At 38.2% G+C, this 18,036-nt stretch overlaps 2 protein-coding genes across 2 annotated transcripts; both read left to right on the forward strand.

The window, feature by feature from the left end:
• Positions 1 to 8,815: 8,815 nt before the first annotated feature.
• On the forward strand, positions 8,816 to 11,014 carry LOC140937447 (5-hydroxytryptamine receptor 4-like). The gene has a single exon (XM_073387015.1). The coding sequence runs from the start codon at positions 8,901 to 8,903 to the stop codon at positions 9,972 to 9,974; it is 1,074 nt and encodes a 357-aa protein (XP_073243116.1). The 5' UTR covers positions 8,816 to 8,900; the 3' UTR covers positions 9,975 to 11,014.
• A 2,932-nt stretch (positions 11,015 to 13,946) lies between these two features.
• On the forward strand, positions 13,947 to 15,507 carry LOC140937448 (octopamine receptor beta-2R-like). The gene has a single exon (XM_073387016.1). It carries the CDS (start codon positions 14,345 to 14,347, stop codon positions 15,380 to 15,382), a length of 1,038 nt encoding a protein of 345 aa, XP_073243117.1. The 5' UTR covers positions 13,947 to 14,344; the 3' UTR covers positions 15,383 to 15,507.
• The last annotated feature ends 2,529 nt before the right edge of the window (positions 15,508 to 18,036 follow it).

An 18,036-nucleotide genomic window follows, 5' to 3' on the forward strand; every position in this document is an offset into this window, starting at 1 on the left:
TGTCTGTTTGGTCGTTCCCTAGGCCATGCGAGCCACTTGGAATTTATCAGGGTCGAATTGCCCTTTTCTCGAAAATATTGGTTGACATATTCATACGTTTACGAAAACGGTAGATTTCCTGTTACCTCTTTCCATCACTCTTTTCGAAAAAGAAAAAATTGCTGGTCCTTTCTTTCACAAGTAATAGCCAAATCAGTGAAGTGAAACATAAAAAACTAGCTCTTTAAATCGAAGAAAAGAGAGAAAAATAGAAAACACGAAGATCTTAGATTAGTAGAACAACCGTTTGGAAATTTTCGGGGTTTTTACAAAGTACAAAACCTTTACTGTGGGACTAGCCCGATTTTGCAAACTATAAATGTTTTTTTTTTTTTTACGGGAAAGACCTTTCCAGAGCGTATAGAGACCTTCCTTTCAATAAAGATACAGAATTTAACCAAAATATATATGTTTGCCACTAAACTAGGTGCAACGTAACGATTAGGATCTCCACCTGCTACAGTGCACCCTTAAAACAAAGCTTGGACACGCGATCAACCTGAACATGTGTGCCGTTTGTAAGCACGAGGCGCTACCCCCACTTAGGGGACTGGAACTAGTCGATCAATAAATTTCTGCAGACACTTACAGCAGTTCAGAATGAAAAACACCTCAAGTTTGACATAACTTGTTGGCAACTTGCAAAACATTGTGAGAACGTTGAAGACCTTGAGGCAGATTTTCGATCAGCAGCTAACATGCAGCAGATTGTTACAATAACATTAATAAATATATTATTAATTGGGTTATTAGCTTTTTAGATCAGAGAAAGCAGAGAGTTGTTGTTGATGGTTACCGTACTAAACATGTTTCTATAAATAGCGGTGTTCCTTAAGGTACAGTCCCGGGCCCGATCTTTTTTTTCTATTTTTATTAACGATCTCAAAGCTGTTAATACTAATAAGAATCTTCTAGTCAAGATTGCAGACGGCATAACTGTCACCTTGCCAACTGAGGCAAACGTAGGCTTAGATGAGTCTCAAACGTAAGTTCTATCGTTTATTGAGTGGTCTGAGAACAACTGCATGAAAGTATATCCGAAAGTATATCCCAATATTTTGAAAACCTTTGAAAACAAGCGATATGACAAAATATGAAAAGGACCTTTTATTAGAGAGGTTAGTTATTATTTTCTGCGACCAATGAGGAAACACCATACGAGTAGCCCCTACATTACTGCAAAAAAGCAAAGGGTCTGATCAGCAAAACAAATTCCGTTTTGCGCGTGCTTCACGCTTTTTTGTAACGTTACTGCGCGAAAATATGTCCTAATTTTAATTTTCATGGAGGACGTTAAAAAAAAAGCTCCCTAATAATTTTCTTTTCAATCTTTTCCTAGCCCTGGGTACTGTACTGTAAATTCAGGAAAATTCACCAACATTTTTCAAAATTCAGTTTCGAGATGGTATAATAGCGATGAAGTTTGAAACAGCGCGAATTCACTTTTTTTAAGTGACGCTGTTGCCTTGGCGGCGACGGTACGGAAACGTGATAGGGAAGGACAATACGCTTAATGAGCAAAACTACAACTCTGCACTTACCGTGTGAATCACTCTTTTCGGTTAATTTTCTTCGTCCCTGCTTAACCACGACGTGAAATTATGTTTTTCCAGTTTCCTAAGAACGTAAACGCGGTTCCCGAGGGGGGCATTGGGGTATTATTAGAAACCGCAAAACCGAAGAAAAAAATCATCCAAAACCGCAAAACCGCAAAAAAATTTCGGTTAAAACCGAAAACCGCATACAAAACCGTCAAAAACCGATACAATGGTGACAAGTGGGGCATACAGAGCAAACTAAACTAACACTAATTTCACCAAAGTATTTGTGAATGTCATGGACTTTGTCTGAAGCCTTCGTATCTTTTTGTGTCTGCTTAAATCATAGGCTTTGTTTCTGTCGTTCTCTCGAGCCCAGACTTTGCAGCTTAATTTCCGAAAAGCCGCTAGTTATGGAGCCTAGTTAACTTAGGAGAATTTGCACACAAGTCCTCTTTAGAATTGCAATTTTGCAGTCGCAAAAAGCTATAGCTCTGGAAACTTCAATCGAAAATCTCTAATCGAACATTACCATTTGATAACTCCCCTCCTCGTAAAAAAACGCAACACAATCCACAATTGCTCCTTCCGTTGCTGGCGCGGGAGGCACATAGAGTACTAAAGTGTGACGTCATAAAAATGAAATTTCTGAAATTATGGGATTTATCAGGATATTCTGAAAGAACAATGCCCAAGAGGCCTATCTGCCAAAAATGAGCATTTCTGGGCAAATTGTCCCTGAGATCGTAGCCCAGTTATGTAGAAAACTCCATACAAACCCTTCTAAATTTTTTTTGGGTCGACCCAAAAAAAAATTAGAAGGGTTTGTATGGAGTTTTCTGAGTTTAACCGGCTAATATCTCAGAGACAATTTGCCCCGAAATGCTCATTTTTGGTAAGTAGGCCTCTTGGACATTGTTCTTTCAGAATATCCTGACAAATCCCATAATTTCAGAAATTTCGTTTTTATGACGTCATCACTTTAGTACTCTATTGGAAGCCATAGCTCGCAAACTAACCAAATGGTCGCCCTGGTCTGCGAGGTCAAAGGCTCGCCGGGCGTCAAGGGAGACGCTTGATCCCCTTCCATGACATTTATTTTGTCACGCATTCCTCTAAATAACTTTGGCGTTTCGCGGCTCTTCGAGATTAAGTGCTGCTCAAATCGAACAGAAACCGGAACCCAAAATAGGACAAAATAGGAAAGACCAAAAACCACATCGGGTACCAAAACCGAAAAACTGCTAGTATTTTTCACGAAAACCGAAAACCAAATCCAAAAAAACGAAAAATCCGCAAACCGCAATGACCACCAAAACCGAAAAACCGAAGTCTTTTGCAACAAAAACCGAAAAACCGATCTAAAAATAGCCAAAACCGCAAAACCGAAAATCCCAATGCCCCCCTCGTTCCCGTTTCTCAGCTCCAACTTAATTTCCGATCAACTTCTAAATTTCCGATAACTTACTGAACATGTTCGACACATAAAAGAATTCAGAGTCAGCTTCGTTGTCGGATCGTACGGTCGCTGATTTCAAGCGTTAAAAAACAAACAAAACAAAAACAAATCAAACCGTACTGTAAAGATAAAACAGACAAGAAATAAGCGATTGTTAACAAAAGCACAATCGCCACAGTCCATGAAATTGCGCTTATTTATACAGGTCTATACAGAGGCCCTGTAATCGGTGGACTTTATGTCAATGTTAGTGTAGGCTAAAAGCGGGAAATTAAGCAACGAAGGATGACTATGGCTTCGTGCGTTTTGGCGCAAAACCTCTCATTAACGGAACTTAATTAGAATTCAGGTCTACTCAAGATTTCAATCGTAAAACAATCTGTTATTCATCCGTTTTTCGCCCCCAACGCACGAACGAGATATTGTCTCACCAAAGAGCCGGCTTTTTGGACCAAGTTGGTTCATCGATATCAACGCTACTGAGGCTATAATTTCAATCCATCTTCACAAAGAACAAACTGGAGGCTTACTGTAAATAACCAAATGGTACTCGATTTCACATGGAAAAAAAGGCAAAAACCTCAAACCTTTTGGCAAAAGCGAATAGCGCTATGTTGAAGGTAAGAACCTTTTGTAAGATATCTCTGACTGCGCGCCAGTAGTTTTGTCGATTAGAACTGGCTCAAACTATACCATGGCTGTCTCAACCGTGAATGAGACTTTTTGGTTGAGGAAGAAGTGTCTGAGACCGTTATGTAAACCATGTAGGCACATCTAACTGTACATTTGGAAAAAGGAACCGTAAAAGCAGTGTTAACTTTATTTAATGGCCAAACAAAATCTTTCGATTGAAAGCAAAAACTGCTAAAACAATCCGTGCTCTATCCGCAAACACTAACTCTTTCTTACTTTTAAGTAGAGTCCCATTCTTGTTTACTTTACCATGGTTAATGTGTTTTTCTTAATAGTTTTAATGCATAAGGTCCAATTATGATTAACGCAGAGCGGCTTAAAAACGGAAAGCTTAAGTCGACATAAATCTTATGGTAGTCATTAAGTTTCCTAAGTTTGATTATCAAAGGGAATAAATGGATATTAGAAGGATAAAACATTTCATAGAGAACGAACTACCTACGTCAAGTAGAGGGATAGGATGTCGCGTCCTTAAGAACTGTCCGCTCACTTTACTCTTCAGGTCACGAAAGAAAATTTCATAACTCCTAAGTGTTCTGGATCTAATAAAGTTAGTGGAACACAATACGAAGAAATTCTAGTACAGAAATAGGTGTTTTACTCGTTCGGAACTTTTTAACTATAAATGCGTGCAGTTTCGATGGCACGTGATGTACAAACGCTCCTTTTTTCATTCTTTTAAGTATTTATCTTTTTAAGTTTAAATGCGTGCAGTTTCATATCCTGGCACGTGATGCACCCTACGCTCTTTTTTTAAAAGTCTTTTAAGTATTCATCTTTTTAAGTTTAAAGCTTAAGTTTCAGTTCTAGCTAAAAGCTTCCAACAATGTTCTCAAACTCACTTATAGTTCATAGAGAAAATATAAAGGAAATTAATGTTTAATGAGTGATCATGAGTGTTTGGAAATTAGATGAAAAACTGCCTCCCCTTCCAAGATCAATTTGTTTGAGAAGTTATGTCAGGCATTCGACGTAGGGACTGATCTTATTAAAACTTTACAAAGCGTATATTTTACTTTAATTTTATTAGTTGCTTCTCTGTCTGGCATTTTTGTGGAGCGCGCTACGCGGATAAGCTACCGCCAAGCGATAGATAACCCTTATATTGTTAGGTAAGAGTTTGTTTTTCACTCATTTTCCTGCTTCTATGTAAAATATGTTTTCACTCCGGTCCTCTTCCTATGATCTTGACCTCTTGGCAACTACATTCTATCAGTCGGTAGACCTAAAACAACTACCTATGGTCTTAACTCCTTTTCCTAGTTTTCAGCTAAACAGTGGAATGCACTGCCTGACCTTTTTTCGAACTAGTTGTTTTGCAGATTTTTAGAGTAAAATACAGTTTGTTTCCTTAAAGTCGATTCTTTTTCTTTTTATATACATATACTTAAAATTGTAAATATTAGTTTCTTTCATGTGTAGACTTTGTTCAATTAGCTTAAAAGAATACAATTAGTCTTTAAAATCACGAAAAGAACATAATTTATTATCACTGCACATCGATCTTGATCAGTTTATCAGCCCCTGTCAGGTCAATAGAATTGACGCGTGACTATGACTTCATTGCTAATCTACCTTGTAAAATGAATTTTGCTTTTTTTAAATTAACCAAAATAACCAATGCTTATATTCGAAATACAATGTCACATACCGTCATTAACTCACGTTGTTCAGATGAGCATCTCGTATAATTTTACGCTAGCCGGTTGAAGATTTTCCCTACAGCAAGGAACTTTTAGGGAAAAAAATATAGCGCTTTAGGTAAGGTAAACTATTAAACAGCAAGGTACTGACCCGGACGTTAGGACATTTTCAGGTAGAATAAATTTCTTTATTCACCTTTCGCAAATAACTATCTCTAGTAAAAAAACCATTACCTTCAAAGTTAACGAGGATGTGAGAAGTAGCAGACGTCTTTCATAGAAACATTTAGATTTGAGGACGAGGACGACTAGGCGAACAAGATCTAATTCATAGTTTTTTTTTCTCGTATTCTCAAAAAATGTAAACCACGGAAAACGTCATTGTACTTTTACAAAAATGTTTACACGGTTATCTTTATTGAAGGAATTTAAGGTGGCTCAACACAGTTTGGTAGGTTGTGGATCGTTACCTTTCGTTGGGGTGCTGTTTAAGACTCACTGCAGTTTTTAAGCTCAACTTTGGCACGGACAAAATATACGCATGAGAAATTACATTTAGTAGGTTAAAAATGAGCTTTAGATCGTTGCCATGGCAACATGGATCACTGATAACTGGTCCATAATTTTAAATTTATCACGCTTACGCAAAATCCACTGAATCATCAATCATGAATTTGCACACATCTTAGCATTAGAAATCGTCGTTTTTTAAAAACAATTTAATCAAATTGTAACAAACAGTTTTTGAAATTTTTAAGGAAATAGCTTCATGAGAAACAAACTCCTTTGTTCAATATTCATTTTGAGGCTTTTATTGGCTGAAGTACTATATGAACAGGACTTCTGCCAAATTTTGGACATTAAATTTAAGATATCTTCGTTTGTTTGCATTGCCTATGAAAGTCAACAGAACAACGGCTCTTGCGTTGCTCCCTACGTACGCATGCTCATAGCCTTCTCCGATTTTACTGAGGAGAGGGGTTCTGTACACAGGCTAGCATGCTCAGCACTTGTACACGCCGAAACCTCTATCCCCTGTTTGGTTCCACAGCTTTCGCTTCTTATGTCGGTAAGATGGAATCGATCAATTGTGCAATAGTATATTCGGAAATTCCAGAAACGTTTAGTACTGGCTAGAAAACGGAATGGACAAATAGAAGGCAAATTTTATATACGATTGGTGAGAAACGCGGCTGGGCAAATCGTTTTTCTTGAAGCTTTTCGGGAATGCTGGGGAGGTGGACAGATCTTGTGAGATTCCCAGATCTGCCCCAGGAGCAACTGCAGGACGGCTCTTTAAAAAGAGCAGATTTGTAACGATTTATTTAATTTCGCTGCTACAGACTAGTAATTTTCGAACAATATAAAGCTCTTTGCTTCGAGAACAATGATGCTGTGTTTGCACTATTTATAGTAGAAAGACTGTCAAAAGCTAAGGTAAATAGGATATCTTTCTTTTGCTGTGCTAAACATGTTTTATTATTTGTGAATCTATGAGCTTCCAGTTGCAATTATATTTTAGACAGTCAATTATTTCTGTCCACAGGGCAATTGCTGAAATTCGGTTGGATTTGAAGGATCTTTCTGGCATAAGAATAACACGTCATAACTCTCAAAAGAATATCTTTGTCATATTTTTTGTAAGATTAAGACTACTTTAACGTTACCGCAGTTTGCTAAAATATTTTGTTTGTCGGCAGGAAGTTTTAATGAAGATTACAGCGCTTGAATACAGCTTACATTAAATTAATCAGATATAATGTCAAATTCATAACGGGCTATTCAGGCTGAACTAGAGCTAGAGTAACTTTTAATTAACTGTCCTGCCACGGCCTTTTCCTGTAGGCTATTTTCACATTCATAAAATGTTACTGTTGAATAAGAATAAGGCCCTCGCTGCGATCACCAAGATTGTTTTACAACACATGGTCAGATATCTGTACTTTTCACACAGAGCTCAGCAGGCCTGGTATGTCATGTTGGAAAATAAATCTCAGCTCTTGAAGATGAATTCAACAAATTTTCCCTCAAAAAGTCCTTAACATCCAACCGTAGTTTGAAAATGAATGGAGAAAACGGAGTAATGGAAAAATTGAGCTTGAAATTTCTACTTAATTGCAACAGTTGTTACAAATCAAAATTCAACAAAATTCAACAAAATTCAGTTTCACAGGGCATTTTTTTTTTTAAAAAGTTCATTAACAATGATAAATTTTCTGTAAAAGGATAAACAAGATGAACTTGATTTAATGTTATCCTATTCTGCCTCCGTACAGAAGGCAACTGAATGGCAAAAAGTGCAAACAGTGCATGACGGAATTATTTTTGATTGCTGCTACGACGAGCGATTTTTAATTTTTCACAGCATGATTTAAAACCATGTAGTTAGTTCAATTGTTTTGCCAAATTATGCGGTCGGCAACTGTTCAAATTAAAATAGAGTTTTGTTCGCAAAGTGACTAAAATTAAAATTGCCTGAGGTTATTTTAGGACGGCGTTTTTAGTGCAAAGTATGTTTTTCGACATAACCTTATTTTAACTGATTGATTTCTTAATTACTCGCTAAGATAGCTCGAAAGCTGCTATGAATTCTTGTGTCTCTAACACTTAAATGGGGTTTTGAAACTACAATGTGACCAAAAGTCGAAACGACTGTGAATCATTCAGAACGTACAGGACTCGAATGAACAGAAGGTAAACTAAGGTGTAGCGTGAATTTTGCCTTCTTATCGCCTTGAGGTAACGCAAAGAGTGATTGTATCAACCAAAATGGCAAAAGTTGGGATTTTTATTGCTACTTTTAGTTTGATAATTTTCAATCGAAAAGCGTTAACTTGACTTTTTTTGCCATAGCACGGACAAATATCAGCTCACAGAATCAGATCACTTATATTTGATTCGTCGATTGTCAGTTTTGCCTCTAAAATATAATTAAACCTATGAACTAATCAATAACAGTAAATTGATTGTATCTTCGAATTCCTTCCTCTCACTAGATTATCTGTCGAGATGAACTCTTGGATTCTGGATGGACGTTTCGCTGAATAGGTATTGAAAATTCCAGCATCACTCGACAAGAAATAAGAAGGGACTTTTCAGATAGCGGTGAGAGGAATTAAAAATCATTCTAACGGGTGAAGTTTGGCTGAATAGAACGGCCAGAGGGCAATGCGTCTGGCGATCCTATCATTTTGTACAGTTGAGGAATTATTTTAGCTTAGCACCTGCATTTTCTGGACCATTCTAAGTATTTTTGCGGGAGCGCAAAAGCTCGTATGTGTTGGAGTTGACCAACAACGATTTCACCTCTTCGGGGATTTTAGGCCTCAGTGTTCATCGCATTTTTCCAAAATCTGCGATCTGGGCGGCACCGAAAAAAGAGTTTGGGTTCCTTGTAGACTATCATTGGAAAGACTTAAAGATAAAACTGCAGCTTCTTTCTTTCAAGCTTATTACAACGAACCTTTGTACAGAAACTTCGGTGGCGGTAAATTTCTGGAAGTTTACGCTTCGTCCGACCGTCTTGGTATGAATCTCTCTGAAACGACTGAGCCATCGTCAAGGCAAGGCTTCAAGTACTTCAGCGTGTCAATTTACGCTTTAATAATCGCTGCAGCGTTTATTGGAAATCTATTGGTCTGCGCCGCGTTCTTCTGGAACCCGATCCTTCGCCGCTCACCAACGAATCATTTCATATTTTCATTGGCCATCAGCGACCTACTCACTGCCTGTCTTACGGTGCCATTTGATTTGGAACAAGTTTTAACTAACCGGTTTTGGCCCCATGGAGAAGCTCTCTGTGTTTTATGGACCACATCGTACCTGATCAATGTACCTTCGTCAATTTGGAATCTACTGGCAGTGAGTGTGGACCGATACAAAGGGCTACAAGATCCACTCAACCGCTTTCGTCAAACGCCATTTATGACTAGAAAGCGAGCAGGGCTGGTTATATTGACGCTGTGGATCTATTCAGCGCTTTTTGCTCTTATTCCTGTAATGGGGTGGAAGCTAATTCCTCGTAGCGTCGAAAACAACGTTTGCCAGTTCAACATCACTCAAGCGTACTCCCTCTTGAGCTCGTTCATCAATTTTGTCTTGCCGACCCTCATTATGTGCGCGCTGTATTGGAGAATTTATAAAATCGCCAGCAGCGTGACCCGAAACAATGCTTTGAATCAGGCGGATAGCTTTCCTATGACCAGCGAATATGCAGAAAAGAGGCTGAAAAAGCGAATCAAAACAACGAAGAACATTGTAGTGGTGGTCTGCGCTTTCTTGCTGTGTTGGATGCCTCATACCGTTATCAGCATTGTATCCGCGTTTCTATTCAACTCATGCCCAGAGTGTTTATCAGCTATTCCCACTGAACTTTTCACGCTTCTGCTCATGCTTGGATACGCAAGTTCGGCTATGAATCCTTATTTGTACGCGCTCAGGAACAAGCAGTTCAAGAATACCTTAAGCTTTCTAGTGCCTGCACTCCGAAACAAGTTCGCTCAGCGGCCTCGCACTTCCTCGCATTTTGATAAAAGCTCCTGCGGAAATCCAGCACGCACTAGTTTGTCGCGAAGTCAAAGTGAAGGATGCACTGGTGTTTAAACTTGTTTATATTAGTCAAGTTGCCTGGGATATAACTTGGCATTTATGCTCACATTTAGTGCCTATTTGATTAAACTTCTACTGATCAGCTTTCATAACAAGTGCAGAACGCACAAATTTAGTTTCAAAATTTGCATTTTGGTACACGCCGCAAAGTATAGAGTGTTTTCACATGACGTCACTGCGGCCATATTGGTGTCCCAAAACAATGAAACGGCGGCCATGCTGGCGTCCCAAACTAGTCCTGTGGGCGTTGAACACTTTTTTTATGCAAACGCTTTCTTTTGTTCCAATAAATTTGTATAGATGCTGGTCACGTGAGAGAAAACACTCTGTTGAGTAAAGTAGATTTTACTTCTTCCAAAATGTACTTCTTCAACTCTGTCTGCAAGTAGCCCTCATTTCTTTCAACTACCGGCCATATTTGCAGTCACGTCTTCCAAATACGGATTCGTGCTATCTGCTTAGCCTACGACACTCTGCTACATGTGAAAGTTGGCTACCATTTACAGTTGCAAAAAAGAAGACGCTATACAATGAATCATAGAAGTGTGAATATATACAGTACATATATTAGATATATATACAAGAAAAGATTTCTCAAAGTAAAACAGAGGAAGGAGCTGATGATTTACATATTTGTTACATAATATTCAAAAGGATTAATTGAAGTTGCTCTTCAAGGTTCCGGCTTAGGAAGTATCCATTCATTTAGAACGCATGTACGAAGCGTTTGGCGACTTTTATAAACAGGTCTGCGAGAAATTGATGGACTACTTAAACCGAATTTTGATATTCTGTTTGTGCAAGAGAATAATTCTGGACGGTGATTTAAAGTTATTTAACTTCAATGAACAAAAAAACACATGAATAAAAAGCTCATGATTTAGGATGGTGTATTTGCATTCAATTCACTAATTCTTTGGTTGTTGCTGCTGTTTTGTTTCACAATATTATGTTTGTGCAACAACACTAGCCTGTGATTTAACTGAAAAAAAAAAAAAGGAAGATTACAATGGAACAATTAAAACATGAATAAAAACCAGTATTTAGAATGGTGTATATGCATTTCACTCTTTATTAGTTGGGGTTGCCAGTTCGTTCACATTGTGTTTATCCAAGGGTGAATTGAAACACTGCCATATCAAAGTGTAACCTCAACACAAAGGGCCAATGGACACGCAAAATCTATTCGCTATAACGGGGTCTATCGTTATATCGAGGTTGTTTTCCATATATCTTACTATTACTAGCGCGAAAACTATCGTTCATTACACCAAGTCCTTCCTTATCTAGAGGTTCGTTATATCGAAGTACCTCTGTATTCCTCTTTTTGCAGTTTTTAAAGGAATTAACGTAAAATCTGGATGAATGAATTTTTTCTTTAAAATGTCTCACTAATCTAACTTGTAGATGTTTCCGGGTTTTTGGATTAATAGCCCTTTCCGTAAAAATAAAGAAATATTGCTCTTACAGGGGGAATTGGTTACCCACAGGCTCACAAAACCTTACGTTTCGTCAAGGCAAATCAAGAAATCGCGTGGGTTTTGTTAATCAATCAAACAAATAATCGATAAATCAACCAGCCAATCATCAATCAGCAAATCAATTAAATAAAAAAGTAACTCATCCATCCATCCAACAAAAGACAAATCATTGAAAACGAAAAAAATTACCCTGGCTAAAATTATAAAGAAAACTGCACTGAACTTGCTTACTGATATGGAGAACTACTACAATCAAGGTATACTCAAAAACCTTTAAAAATGATTACCGATCTATGAATGAATGAGTGACTTGGCAGTTAATTCCCCACCGCCAAAGCAAGAACAACAACAACAATAAAAGTCAAACTAGGAACCTACGTGGATTGCCTTGATAAACTTATTTAATAAAATTCATGAAAATTCACCCTCCCCCGTCATGGTAACACCTCCACTACAGAAAGATTATGCACCAGCCGAAGCAAAGTATGGCGGTGGAGAGAAATATGTCAGTGCTTATTCAATCCTTTATACTGGTAAATTCATCTGTTAACTAAGCATGGCCAGATGAAAACTTAAAAATTGGAGTATTACGCGCACATCCCAACTAGACAACCAGAAACAGAAACAGATACAGTAGATTCAGTATTATTGTTAATTCAAAATATTTCGCCGTTTCTGATTGGTTCGGCTAGTTCTCCATAACTAGCTGGCGCTGACCAAATTTGGAAGATGCAAGCAACATGCTATCGATTCGATGAATTCTTGTTCCACTACCCACTTAAACTTCCTTCCTATGTAATCCTTTGATCCTTAAAGCTTCCCCAAACCCTTTTCCCATCAATATTGAAGTCCCAGCAAAGAGAAAATGGGGCAAGAAAAGTGAAAGGAGAGGGGAACCGGAGAGAAAGCGGAAAGTAAAACTCGAAAAAACGAAAGCAAATTTGCCGTATCTGCTCATGGGCCTAACTTCGGAATCTGAAATTTTGCATCTGGAACAGAAGCCCGCGAAGTGTTCGAACTATAGACGGCGTTTCGACCAGTTTGGTCTCTTTACATAGCCAATCAATGACCAAAAAAGTAGATCGACAATAAGCTTCAAAAGGTTTTTTGCAGTAAAATTCCCGGGAAAGAATGGGTTCTTAATATTCCTTTGATGCGACGACGTCCATAAATGCTGTCATTTGAATGAGAAAAAAAAAGAAGCCTGAAGGGTTCTCGTAGTAGAAAACAAATAGAAGAAATAAGGTTAAGGAAACTGAAGGTTCCTGCTTTCCAAGAGGATGGACAATTTGCAACTTCTCTGGAGGCGCACGCTTGATGGTGTAGGTTTTTCGTCAGTTGCTCTTTGTACCGTGTGACTAACCAGTTACAAAGGGGCCATCCATGGCGTTTTTTTCGGTAGGTAAATTGTTCTTCAGGTCAAAGAACAATCGCATTACCGTAGAAAACAGGTGGCGTAAGGTCAATAAATCTGAACAATTGTCGTAACTAAAAAAATATCGGCACGTTTGTCATGGCCACAAGAAACAAATAAAAGGCGATATCTACTTCTATTTAGCTGCTAACAATTTTTCAATACGTCCGTATTGACTTAAGTCGAGTGATGACGACACATCTCTCAGCTCAACGTCCGATCTCGAAGCTAATGCTTAAGATCTTATCGGCGTTGATTCTGTTCTCTAAGACATTTCACGTCAGGGGAGTATGATACTGCCTAAGTGTTTTTTGAGGGTGCGTTGGACTGAGGTTGTCCATCTTCCCCCAGATCTCAGTGAAGTCCGCTCACGTTTTTATAAGTTTTGGTTAAATATTATTATCGATTAAGTTCTTTTATTCCTTTTTGTCATTATCATAAGTTATTGTACCCTCAAAACAAAGTAAAACAATCGGGATAAAATTAAACCACATCTGGATATGGCCCAGAAAAACTGATGGTAACAGTGAAATTTTTTCTGGAAAAAGAAGATTATAGAATTTATTCCATAAAATATATACGTTTGTGTTCTCGATCCATCGAAGGGCTCAAAGGCTCAGGCTAAAAACTGAGCGATCTTTGTCCTATCGCCCTCGATTTACTATTCTTTATTACCTATTGTCCTAATTTCGCTTTAAATTATAATAATTTAACCTTAGATCATAAAATAGAACATTTCAACTTGCAAAATCTTCGCCCGCTATATTTGCTCTTAAAGAATTTGCTTTAAGTATTTTTGAATTATTGATGAAAATAGTAAATGCAATATTGGTAAAAGAATAATCTAAGAGCAATATTACTCTTTTAACATATATGTATTCAAGACTCACTGTGCTGAGTAAGCCGTCGGGGATAGATCCGGATCCTGACTTCATTTCAAAAACACTTTGTATGGTATTTTTAAGAAAAAATTTAAGAAAAGATGTTAGATCGACTCCAGTTTATTCTAAATCTGGAGCACTTAAATTCCATATTATGAACTTTTTTCCAAGACTGAAAGAAATATATTCTTTTAATTCGTGACTACAGCAGATATTGCTTTTGTATGAATTGCGGATTGAATAAGTGGTTTCGGAAATAGTAACAAAAAAATCCATCAAAACGCCGACTGAATTTTTAAAATTTATGTGGTAAAAATATACTTCAACGGGTTCCTCCATCCTGATTTTTATAAATGCTTACCTCTTTTAAAGCGGGTAGACAAAAAGGGAGTGATCGGAAATCATTAAGCTATTAACGGTGTTTAAGTGCATGCTAACGTAATAGGCCGAAATTGACGGTTAATAGGCATTGTAATGCTTTAACAAGAGCGGACGGTTGTTCACTTATAAGACTTGCACTTTAGAAGTGGTCGTTCTAAGTGCAGCAAGTTCTGGGTGCGTTTTGTTTGCTTGGTGAAGTTATTCAACATGATTAATCTTACAAAACCTTCGGATAGCGAAGGCAGCAACGACACGCAATCCTTTGAGGATAAGGGAATTCTGTTTTTCTCTCCAGCGTTTAATGTGTTTATAATAACCGCTCTTGTAGCCGTCATAGTGGTCGCGATACTAGGAAACATCTTGGTTTGCATTGCAATGTGTTGGAACCCAAATCTTCGCAAAGCAACTACAAGCCTGTTCCTCTTATCTTTGGCGGTTTCTGATCTTCTCACAGCAAGCCTGGTGATTCCATTCGACGTCAACATAATCCAGAAAAATGGGCTTTGGTTTCACGGCGAGGACGCCTGTAAAATTTGGACTACTGCCTACCTTCTTACCGTTCCTACCTCCAATTTAACATTGATGTTTTTGAGCATCGATCGGTATCTGACATTGCGTAGGCCCCATAGTCAATTTCGTGCGGACCAGACTATGACCAGAAAGACCATCTTCGTTTACATGGTACTTTTATGGATCTATCTACTGGTTTGGGCCCTATTACCGTTGACAGGTTGGGAGTTATGGCGTTTATTTCCTCTTAGCGTCAACAACGAAGTTTGCTTTTTCAACATCTCGACTCTCTACAGCATCTTAGTGTCTGCGCTGCATTTCATCCTTCCAGCCTTGGTCATGTGCTTTATTTACGTCATGATATACCGACTGATCTGGAAGCACACGCGCACCATTCACCCCATGGATGCCCCAGTTCCCACCCAAAGTCCTCAAGCAAGACTCACACTACAGAGAAACATCAGGGCAGCGAAGAGAATCGCGGTGATTGTGAGCGTGTTTCTACTCTGTTGGGTCCCATACAGTGTTCTGAGCATTACATCACAATTTTGTTTTGATTGCTTCCTTAAAATCCCTCAAGAAGTGTTGTATTTTACTCTTATGATGGGTTATTCAAATTCTGCGCTCAATCCAATACTCTACTCATTCAATAACAGGAATTTCATTGACTCGTACAAAAGACTCTACCAAGGAGTAAGAAAGACACTTACTAGGCGACTGGGAGGTATGAAGTAAGCTGAGTTATCTGGTCTTAAACTGTAAAGTTCAGGGATGTTTAAGTCACCAGGGCCACGAATCCATCATTTCTCTACGTAAGACTGTAAAGGATGAATGCAATACAAGTAAAACTTCCAATATAACAAACCACTCAAAAAACGGGCAAATCAGTGAACTTCTCTAAACTTGAGGAATTTGCCTCAAAAATAGCATTTTATGGCATAACACTAACTAAAGGTCGGAACTAACTTACTTAAACCCTTCTATCAACTAATGAAGCAAATTTCGTATTCTGTTTGGCTGACTTACTTTATTTTTACATCCTCTCGTGAATAGCGAGCAGAGAAAATCCGGGGTCGCTATAATTAAAAGGGAATGAAAAGAAAAAAAACGTGATGAAAGCCAGCTGAAAGTGTGTTTAAGAAAATAAAAGCAGATTCTTTCTTCTAAGATAAGAAAATGCCAGCAGATTCTCACTTCTCACTTTGATAGCTAGTCAATGCTAGGCCGTTGCCAAAGAGCATAATTAACGACCTGAACCGTAGCGACTCCTCTAACTGGTTGTGCTCATAAAGCAATAATGGAAATAATATTTGACATGAATTTGATGAGTGCTCATAAATTGAAAGACAATTTAGTTTCGGAAATTGTGGAAACTTTGAACTTGCGCATGGGGAAAAAGATACACAGACTAATATATAAAGATATATTGTATTCAGCATACTAGGTCATTTGTCAGTAAAATAAATGCTTATTATCATCCCGTCTTAGCCAGTATAATTACCTGTATGCTGTTAATATCACACCACTTGTTTTTCGGATCACTCTGACAGAGCACTATTAAATCGCCACAATGAAGATACAGGGATATATTGGACCCACATGCTAGCATATTCCCAATGGCTTTGAAAAACGCATTTTGAAGTCATGAAACGAAAAGACGTTCTTAAATTGTCCGCTTTACACAGATTGTTTCAAAGGGCCGGGTAGAATGTTCCCTGGTTCGACCGCCTTTTATCGAGATTTTTTTGTGATCCTTTAGGAAGAGCACAACTCAGCAAGTGAAATTGGGTCTCGTAGTTAAGGTCTGTAACTTGAAACAATTAAACGAGAAAGAAACGCTACACAAAGGGAGTTAAGATTTACACAGAAGGCTTCTCTTTGGTATCTTAAATGTCATAAATAGGCAAAGAGGTGAAGCCTCCTACTCAGTAATACTGCTAATCGTGGGAAAGTAAGCCCTGTAAGGTATTTATTAAAACACTAGTCAAGCATCGCGCTTTTAATTTGGGCATGTTCATATGGGCTCTTTTGAACGGGCCAGTCTGCCATGTATTTCTATGAGAGCCCTCAGCTAACAGTACGTGATAGCGTGTTCCACAGTACAAAATCTCAGTCATAAACTAAATTTTATTCGTAAGTGGTTGAAAAAGATTCATGCCCAGTACACGCGGTTGAATTGCTCATTTGGGAAAATTCCAGCCCGGATAACCGAGATTTCAGTAGTAACTGGGCTGATTTGTTTTCTTATGAACGCATCCACGTAGATTTGACAAATGAGGAAATGGGGTGCCTCGAGATTATGCGTCAAGCGCACACACATACGACTAGGTCCATCGTGTCTTAAAAAAACTTAGTTTATTAAAAGCCCTGTTAAAGTTTTTTTAGTCGCAAAAATCTCAAAATTAATCTTTCATTTGCATAATATATTTGGGATTTGTTTGCGGTGAATCTTGCTTCCTTGAACGCATCACCAGTAATTTATGGGCGGGAGACATAAATAGCGGACTATTTTTGTCGTTTTAGTTGCGGAAACGGTTTAATTACCCGGTTGAATCTTAGAATCAATTCCACCAAGAAACCACCTATTTTAGAAAAAGAAATGTCATGGCTAAAATAGGTGAAATCGAAAACAATGTCTTATTAAAGGAATCCGCTGCTTTTATATACAAGACGGAAAAACGTCAACGGAAATTTGTGGGTTTCCCTAGTCAAAAGGATAGGTAGAATATGTACGGAAAAAGGCTGCGCTCATTACCCTTGCAAATTGCCCTTGTTCCTCCTTGCATATCTCCTTGGTCTTCAGACCTCAGTCCCCATTAATCCGTTTTTCGTTTAGTTATTTTGATAAAGCCGTACACTTCGATGTTTGTCTTGGTTCACACTAATACCATAAGAAACGCTGAACGTTTCATCGAAGACAACATCAACGATCCTCGACTGCTTTGGAATATATTGCGTTCTATGGATGAGGAAACGTACGGCTTTCCGAAATATTGCCTTCACTCGTGAGAGGAGTTCGTTGCTACCCGTTCTTTTGAGTGAAAGTTTTAAAATAGTGTAGTGAATTATGTAGTTTTACTTTTCATTTAGATTTTTATTTTTTAAAAACAGTTTTTGACATAGCCTGCGATCAGGCTCTATTTTCCTCAGCTCTCGCTTGGTAAATAAACTTCCGCGATAACATAAGAAAAATTGTGGTAATAAGAGCTGGTTAGATTGAGCCTGATACCAGGGCTTTTTAACACACGTACGCCAGCTGGATTTTGCCAGCTTCTGCAGGTTGTGAAAGTGATTAGGTCGGTGTTGTGTTGAATTGTACCATGGGACGGTTTTGGGCACGCTGTCGCTTTTTCCATTCGCCACTTAAGAAACGATAGGGGAACTGGAGA

The sequence above is a fragment of the Porites lutea genome, chromosome 5 (assembly GCF_958299795.1).
Source record: "Porites lutea chromosome 5, jaPorLute2.1, whole genome shotgun sequence".
NCBI classification, from domain to species: domain Eukaryota; kingdom Metazoa; phylum Cnidaria; class Anthozoa; order Scleractinia; family Poritidae; genus Porites; species Porites lutea.

What these genes read in the sequence shown, in the direction of transcription:
- LOC140937447 (XM_073387015.1), top strand. Translation starts at nt 8,901, where the DNA reads ATGAATCTCTCTGAAACGACTGAGCCATCGTCAAGGCAAGGCTTCAAG.
- LOC140937448 (XM_073387016.1), top strand. Translation starts at nt 14,345, where the DNA reads ATGATTAATCTTACAAAACCTTCGGATAGCGAAGGCAGCAACGACACG.